Source organism: Triturus cristatus, chromosome 9 (assembly GCF_964204655.1).
Source record: "Triturus cristatus chromosome 9, aTriCri1.1, whole genome shotgun sequence".
In the NCBI taxonomy this organism is placed as follows: Eukaryota; Metazoa; Chordata; class Amphibia; order Caudata; family Salamandridae; genus Triturus; species Triturus cristatus.
Window position 1 is genome coordinate 783,909,126 of NC_140592.1, and position 8,325 is coordinate 783,917,450.

Here is an 8,325-nt window from a genome sequence, read left to right on the forward strand (position 1 = left end):
CTTTGGAAGACACATACATAATTATCCATTTTTCCCTCTCCCCGTTTTTAATTATACCGACTAAGGGCCGGAATAAATAATAGTTTACTTACTAGCCAGGTATTTAGAAGGTTATCTTTCCACACAAAATACCCTCCATATTGTCATCATTCTACACCATATTAATACACCTGTTAGTGCTCCGGCATAAGTTGTAACTCGAGGCACGCCTCTGGTGGGTGAGGGTTAGATAAGAAAACAAGTGCGTTTTCTTCATCTTGTGGAGGGTTATTTCATCTCAAACTGAGTGGTTCCCTGTGTTTTGGTTACTTATTGGTAGGAGGAGGAGCTTCTTTGTTTCTCTATCTCCCTCTATTTTTTGAACGTACATAGATAATACACAGCATCACCGTTTTACAAATAGTTGCTGTCAGCTGGTGTAAATAGGTTTATATTAGGAAGAGATTTTCAATGTATTCTTAACTTTTCTAATCACAGGGATGACCTGCTTGGCTTGTCCATAACGCTTGTTTAGTCCACTACATGTTTGTTTTTATAGAAAGTTCAATTATTTGATGTTTCAAGTTATGTTCACATAATGCATATTCATTTGAATGCCAGCCAGTTGAGGAGCGGTGCAACTGAGGCTTTTTCCACTCGTATTACAAACTGATTAATTCCTGCAAAACAAACATCTCTGTAATGCCACCCATGAAGTAAAAAAGATATTTGCAAATCTTAGCAAAAGTGTTCATTTTGATTAATTTTAAAGAGACCTCCAGCCTTATTTTATTCTTAAATCTCTTCTTTTGTCTTTAAAGGATTCTGCATCGACGGATGACATGTGGTAAAAATCCCATCCAGCCATGGAGTTAGCGTTTATTCGCTAAATGAACACGAGACCCTTCCTCAGTGACCCTTTTTAGTGTCCTTCCTCAACTATTCAGTCAATAAGGGAATATGATGTGGGAGAGATTGACAACACCAGAAATCCAAGCAGTGCTACACCTGGCCCCGGAACAATTTTTTTTTCTTTGGGTAAAATTGAGACTCCTGTAAAAGTGATTTTAAACAATAATTCATGTTGTGAATCAGACTCCAGCATTTTTGTTGTATGATTTTGTTTTTGTAAAGTGCAATTGTCTTTGTACAAAATGCTCATATTTAATTATGAACTGCTTTAAATCACTATAAAAGTTATAAGAACTGTCTGGCTTGTTGTGTGATGAAACACATTTATATAACCCTTTAAATACCTGTGGTGGTTATGGATTGGGGGAGAAAGGCAGCAACCCAACCATTGGATACTGGCAAGAGTTGTGTTCAGAAATTGTTTTAAAAGCTGAGCTAGTCAGTTTTTCCCAGTAGCGAATTTGCTTTGAAGTAAAAATGAGTTACTGTGTAGGATACCGATAATTTTATTTTAAATCTTTAAAGATGGTTTCGAGCTTGGCTGCAGAAGCAATGTTTATTGGTAAAGAGTCCAGACTAGGTGTTTGAATGGCTTCATTCTTATGCCTCCTTTGCAACCACTAAAACCCGGAAATGATCAGCTGTGTAAAAGAAAGCAGCTTTCTACATGACGTAGGAACCGCCAGCATATTTTTTTACTATTCTGATTGCCTGGGACTGTTGCTGCTACACGTAAAATATTCTGAATTCCATTTTATCAATAAAGCTTGATTTAACAAATAAAACATATAATCATACGTGTGTAATTCATCTTTTCTCTGCCTTTTTAAATTGTGCCATTTTAAATGAGATATGGTATTTTTATTACAGACTGAAAGACCATTTTTTCCTTTTTTTTAAATGGAGTGAAAGCTGATTGTTTGCATAAGGCACATACCCATTTTCAATTTTATAGCATTTTACTTTAAATGACTGATTATTTTAACTTGTGGTTACTTTGGTTTCCTTCAGGATGCTTGTTTTTCAGCTTCAATATGCCTATTTTATTAAGGAAATTGTTAAAGCCTGACCATCTAACAATGTGTTCACCTATTCCAAATGAAAAACTATTAATTCGTATTTGCTAATTTACACATAGCATGCTGATAACATTTTACTGTAGGTAGTGAAATTAAAATACTATTGCAATTAAAAAACATTGTATGGATTATAGGTTTGAACACTAAATTCTTTTTTTATCTAAAATTGCTCAATTCCACATAAATCAGTTTTTCTCATTGGTTGGCTGTTTACAAAGCTACAGGTTTGTATACCTCGTGTGTTTGTCTTCGGGTTGATGACAACAGTATTTATAACTAACAAAAGTGTCTTGTATACAGGCTTTTGTTTACATTTAAATGACATGGTACGTGTTCCACAGCTTATTGTTTGGAAGGTATACATGGAACACACCTTTATACCACCCAGTAAACGTTACGTAGATCTAATCAGATTGCATTTCAGACTTTTTTTAGCTCAGAAAATGGAGTGAAACGTTGTGCAATACCTAAAATTTGTTATTTTCTAAATTTGTATTTTTCTGATGTTAGTTCTTTTGAATCTAGCAGAGCTTCCCAGACCACTGAACACTGAGAAAGTAACTTGTAACTCCAACAATATTTTTCCTCGTGAATGTAGAATTAGTACATCATTACATTGGACTTAATTCGTAACATGTGCAAGCCTGATGAATTATAAAAGAAAAATCCTTTTTATAACATGTAGAAAGTTTGCGTTTTAAAACCCTTACCCAGATTATGAATATATAATTGAAATGTGTTTTATATTGTAAAGTGCTAAATATGACTGCGTTTAATAATGGGCATCTTGAATTACTGAATATACAAAACTCTGATCTGTGTAATACAGTACATGCAGTGCCACTTCAAAATTCTGACCTTTCTTGTACTGATTGAATACAAAATGTGTAATATTCTTGTATGCAAAGATTGAATTTGACATCTGGATAATTGAAAATATTAGCTACAAATGGCCATGTGTTGACCGATAAATCTTAAAAATGATGCAGAAAATATTATTGAAAGCCTATAGGATTGCTATTGTTAGGTGCTATCACATACAGGGGTTGGAGAAGCAGTACTTTTTTTTGATATGACCATTTTTGTGTTTTCTATATGTATAATGGGAGCAAGGGATTACAATTAGCAGTTTATTTTCCTTTCGCACCACATTGACCTTATGTTCTCTACTGGATGTAAGGCATGTGCATAAAACTATCATTCCTTGTGAGATCTGCTTCCACAGGCATGAATTTCTTTAAACACCAACAGTGAGTTAGGTGTACTCTTCACGATTGTGCTAATTATTTTAAGAAACACAATTTTGTACTGTTGATGTGCGTTTGTTTCCCTGCACCATGTCAACCTTTTATTTTTTACGCAGCGCGCATTAACACCTCAGGGCTAATGCACCAAAATGTGCTAGTTTTGCATTTGGTTTGAAATGCTTCAAAAGGAAGCTTGCATTGTGTTGTGTATTTCCTTCCTGAATTAAATTTTATGTGAAAAAATAAAAATGGAAATAATGTGAATTTCATATTTCTTTGTGACATTTTACTTCAAAGAGATTCATGTGTTGTGTGTGCGTATTTGTGTGTGTGTGTATATATAAACAATATTGTCTGTTTATATACATACACACACGTTATACACTCACATTTGTGTGTCTGTGTATATAATTATACAGGTCAGTTAACATTGTTTTATGTCTTGCATTGCCATAGAGTTATTTTGGTGGCATGACTGAATGTGTGCACGTAGTGTGACGACACACTTATTTGCCTTTAGGCAGTCACTGGTAGAACAAGTGCGAGCAATGGATCGGAAACGTTTTTTTTTTCCTTAGGACCTGATGGTTGGTTTTGTTACAAATGCTCCTAGGGAGTGTTCCTCATCGAGCATATTGAACTGTAAAGCACCTGCCACCTTTGGAGCTGCAGTAAATTTTGCAGAATGTAGAATCGTTTTTTATCAAATGCATGCCGGGGTCGCCTTTCCCTTTCCACATTTGTAGATGTAGTATAGAATCTTAAAGAAGAAACGGATACGGAGAGTAAGCCGTAAATTTATTATGAGAGAAGGTGAATAATTTACCTTATCCCAAATGCTTGTTGTTCTTTAGCGTTCTGGATATTTTGTAGTTGAGGTTTGCAGTTTGAGGAGGCCAGGGTAGTGGGAGTTTAAACTAGGTTAAATCTAAAGTTAGTGGTGGGACCCATCTCTACTGGGTAGTTCTCCAAGGGAGATGAAAGGTTGTGGAGGATATCTCTACGGAGTTAGTAGTATTATCTGCTGACCATATTGTCATTTTGGCAGTTAAGAATGATTTTTATTTCTATTATTGCGAATAGACTTTTATCATTAACCTTAGGTGTGGTGACTGGTGTCCAGTTGTGTTCAAAGAATTGAATGGAAGCTATGTTATAGGAAGGTCTTTGCCATCCCGAAGTCAACTGTGGGTGTGCGGGTTTCTTTGATCTGGCAGTAGCTGACCTTTTTCTGAGTTTGTAGGTATTATATTCAGGAAGGGACAGAGATGGTTTTAAAAAAATGTTAAGTAAATTTAGCTGCATTTGTGTTAAGAATATTTATCTTTTTATTTTGGGCTTTATAATGTTTTTTCTCTTAGGTACCTTAAATTCAGTAGTTAATTGTTTAGTGCAAGACTAATCAGAAAGTCTACCAAAAAACTATGCGTAGTACAGGCCTTAAAAGTGAAATAGCAATGGGTAAATGAGATTCCTTCTTCACCTGCACTGCACAAAATGAATAAAGTAGTTACACTTGTAGTCAAAAAGTCCAAACTTTCGATCATAGCTGCTGAAAGGGATGTAGAAGGAATAAGGTCTTTAGCCTAGTTGCTTAAAGCTGAATTTGATAACTATGCTATATTTATGCCCTGCAGCAGATGACCCCAACCTTCTGTCGGAACCTGAACATGAAATTAAATGTGTTAGAGAGGCAAACCAGATGATGCAGCTATGCAAAATAAATAATCTCAAAACCGTTTGCAGGATAGAACAGACAGATGACTGAGAATTCACCATCTTCTCCTTCCCTCAAGGGTTGACTATATGCTCATTGACAGAGCAAGCAACCCTCTCACAAATGACGATTGAACCAATGCTAGTATCTGCTCATGCCTGTGTTTCCTTTACTTTTTTCCTATGAAAAATAGATGCCACCTCTAAGGGGTGACGATTACACATTTCCTACAAAAGAAGGGCCTCCTTGACAAGATAAAGCACTGCATTGCACAATTCTTCATTAAGAATCTGGACTTGTAGTGTTCTCCTCATATCCTGTGGGACTCGTTAAAACCCATACTATGAGGAATCCTGACACAATACAGAAGCTCTTTCCACCCAAGAAAGTGCTGTTGCAAGCTTTCATCTGACTACTGGGCAATTCATTCGGTTTAAAGCATTCAGAGGGCAGTCAGACAAGTTTTGGTAATGGTGGAAGAGCCTGTTCCTCACGGATGTATGACGTTACAACGCACACTTTTACAACGCATGCACTTACAACGCATTTTTTACAACGCATAATCCATTACAACGCATGACATTACAACGCATGACACTACAACGCATTTTAAAAAAATACCTTTACAACGCACTACCATTACAACGCATACTACCTTTACAACGCATACCATTACAACGCATAATATTAAATTACATTTAAGGTAAGTGTTGGATAGTGTAGGGGTAAAAATTACTATTCTAACTCCAGGGGGTGCAACAGTAGGGTAAGTGTTGGATAGTGTAGGGGTAAAAATTACTATTCTAACTCCAGGGGGTGCAACAGTAGGGTAAGTGTTGGATAGTATAGGGGTAAAAATTACTATTCTAACTCCAGGGGGTGCAACAGTAGGGTAAGTGTTGGATAGTATAGGGGTAAAAATTACTATTCTAACTCCAGGGGGTGCATCAGTAGGGTAAGTGTTGGATAGTATAGGGGTAAAAATTACTATTCTAACTCCAGGGGGTGCATCAGTAGGGTAAGTGTTGGATAGTATAGGGGTAAAAATTACTATTCTAACTCCAGGGGGTGCATCAGTAGGGTAAGTGTTGGATAGTATAGGGGTAAAAATTACTATTCTAACTCCAGGGGGTGCATCAGTAGGGTAAGTGTTGGATAGTATAGGGGTAAAAATTACTATTCTAACTCCAGGGGGTGCATCAGTAGGGTAAGTGTTGGATAGTATAGGGGTAAAAATTACTATTCTAACTCCAGGGGGTGCATCAGTAGGTTAAGTGTTGGATAGTATAGGGGTAAAAATTACTATTCTAACTCCAGGGGGTGCATCAGTAGGGTAAGTGTTGGATAGTATAGGGGTAAAAATTACTATTCTAACTCCAGGGGGTGCATCAGTAGGGTAAGTGTTGGATAGTATAGGGGTAAAAATTACTATTCTAACTCCAGGGGGTGCATCAGTAGGGTAAGTGTTGGATAGTATAGGGGTAAAAATTACTATTCTAACTCCAGGGGGTGCATCAGTAGGGTAAGTGTTGGATAGTATAGGGGTAAAAATTACTATTCTAACTCCAGGGGGTGCATCAGTAGGGTAAGTGTTGGATAGTATAGTGTAATATTATGCGTTGTAATGGTAGTATGCGTTGTAATGGAATGCGTTGTAAAGGTAGTTTTTAAAAATGCGTTGTAGTGTCATGCGTTGTAATGTCATGCGTTGTAATGGATTATGCGTTGTAAAAAATGCGTTGTAATGGTAGTGCGTTGTAAAAGTTGCGTTGTAAAGGTTGTTCCCCGTTCCTCACATAAACTGAAGCTACTTTAGACGGAACGTATCATTTAAACAACCATATTAGTTGATGCACTGTAGACCTGACCTAAATGGGAGCAGAATTGTGGGGTTCATTATATGGATTAATCATGGAGAACTGCTCTCCAATTTATAGGTCAGGTGTCCTGTAACACTAGTTTCTGTCTAACTCACTTCAGTATAGTACATAGTTCCGCCTATCCCACTTGGATATGGTACATATTTCGCCAAAGCCATGTTGCGTAGACTACGACTGCAAGAGACTCTTTCTTGCCCTACATGGAAGCTCCTTTCTTACATTTAACATGGCACTGCTCTGCAGTGGGAAACCGCACACATGCAGGCCGATATAGAACTGTGCCTGAAGGCTTATTTATTGGATATTAACACCAGTAGCACCAATAATAAGACTAAGTGATGATTTGTGCACCATGTGCTTCTTATTGCTAGTCGGTAGATTGCAATTTTGATGCACTGAATGGTCCCATGTTTCTAATAAACTTTTAACGACCGATTCCTCACCTGTTGTATATTCCCCAGATGTCAGACTGGATCTGGAAACTTTTGAGCAGTACCTCTGCAAGGTGGCAGCTGGGGCCATGCAGCTGAAAACTCATGCCTTTACAAAAATGACATGCAGGGCCTATATGTGCCAGTCCCACACTGTGTGGTAAGTTCCTTTTTTTCCGTGACACCCAGGTCTGGACCTACCTCTGAACTCTTTGAGACAGCTTTTCACTCAAAAAATGTACAGTGTGCAGGGGAAAAAACTCCTCCCAAGATGACAGAATTCAAACCTGAAAACTCATGCCTTTACAAAAATGACATGCAGGGCCTATATGTGCCACTCCCACACTGTGTGGTAAGTTCATTTTTATCCGTGACACCCATGTCTGGACCTACATCTGAACTCTTTGAGACAGCTTTTCAGTCAAAAAATGTACAGTGTGCAAGGGAAAAGACTCCTCCCAAGATGACAGAATTCAAACCCTGTAAAAGCTGTCGCTGAGAAGCCATCCAACTGGTATACCACCGGCGGGTTCACTCTCAGCGCCAGTTGAACTGCCTAAATCCACCCCTGGGTCTCCTCTGACTCCTGTTTTGACTATGGTTTCACTCCGGTTCCTGGAGCCTCGACACCGGAGGACAAGGTGCCCATTGTTCTCTCTGACTCCGAGTCTATGCTACACCAACCTCGAGCAAGATCACTCTTGGCTTCCATCATAGCGTTACCTCCCCAACTTGACTTGCCATCTCTATAAGAAATGACACGTTACATTCCTTATTTGGGATGGATTCAGACAGTGATTATGATGCAGGTGATGAAAAGGGGCTGCCATACTACAAGGGATATTGAAATGATAACCTTCAAGAAGCAGTGGCTTAGATCCTTACCCTGAGTTGGGACCCCTCTAACCCCCTGGCCCTGCCACTGAGAAGCTTCTTACGCAGTGGTTATATGTAGGGTTTCTGAAGTTCTTGACCTCCAGGTCCCCACCTTGGAGGTTGAAGTGCTCCAGCCATGGCAAAAATCTACTGTGCCCCTCTTGCCCTTCAAGGAGGCTCTTACAGATACCTTTTTGGGGTCTT

The 8,325-nt window shown here is 38.3% G+C and overlaps 1 protein-coding gene across 2 annotated transcripts in view; it reads left to right on the top strand.

Annotated features, from left to right (window-relative positions):
• PPM1A (protein phosphatase, Mg2+/Mn2+ dependent 1A) overlaps window positions 1–3,486 on the top strand; it is a 376,177-nt gene extending 372,691 nt beyond the window's left edge. For both annotated transcript variants that reach the window (XM_085626169.1, XM_085626170.1), the window contains one exon: window positions 801–3,486. In XM_085626169.1, the coding sequence (XP_085482295.1) occupies window positions 801–830 (30 nt within the window). In that variant the 3' untranslated portion in view covers window positions 831–3,486. The remainder of the gene's footprint in view (window positions 1–800) is intronic.
• The last annotated feature ends 4,839 nt before the right edge of the window (window positions 3,487–8,325 follow it).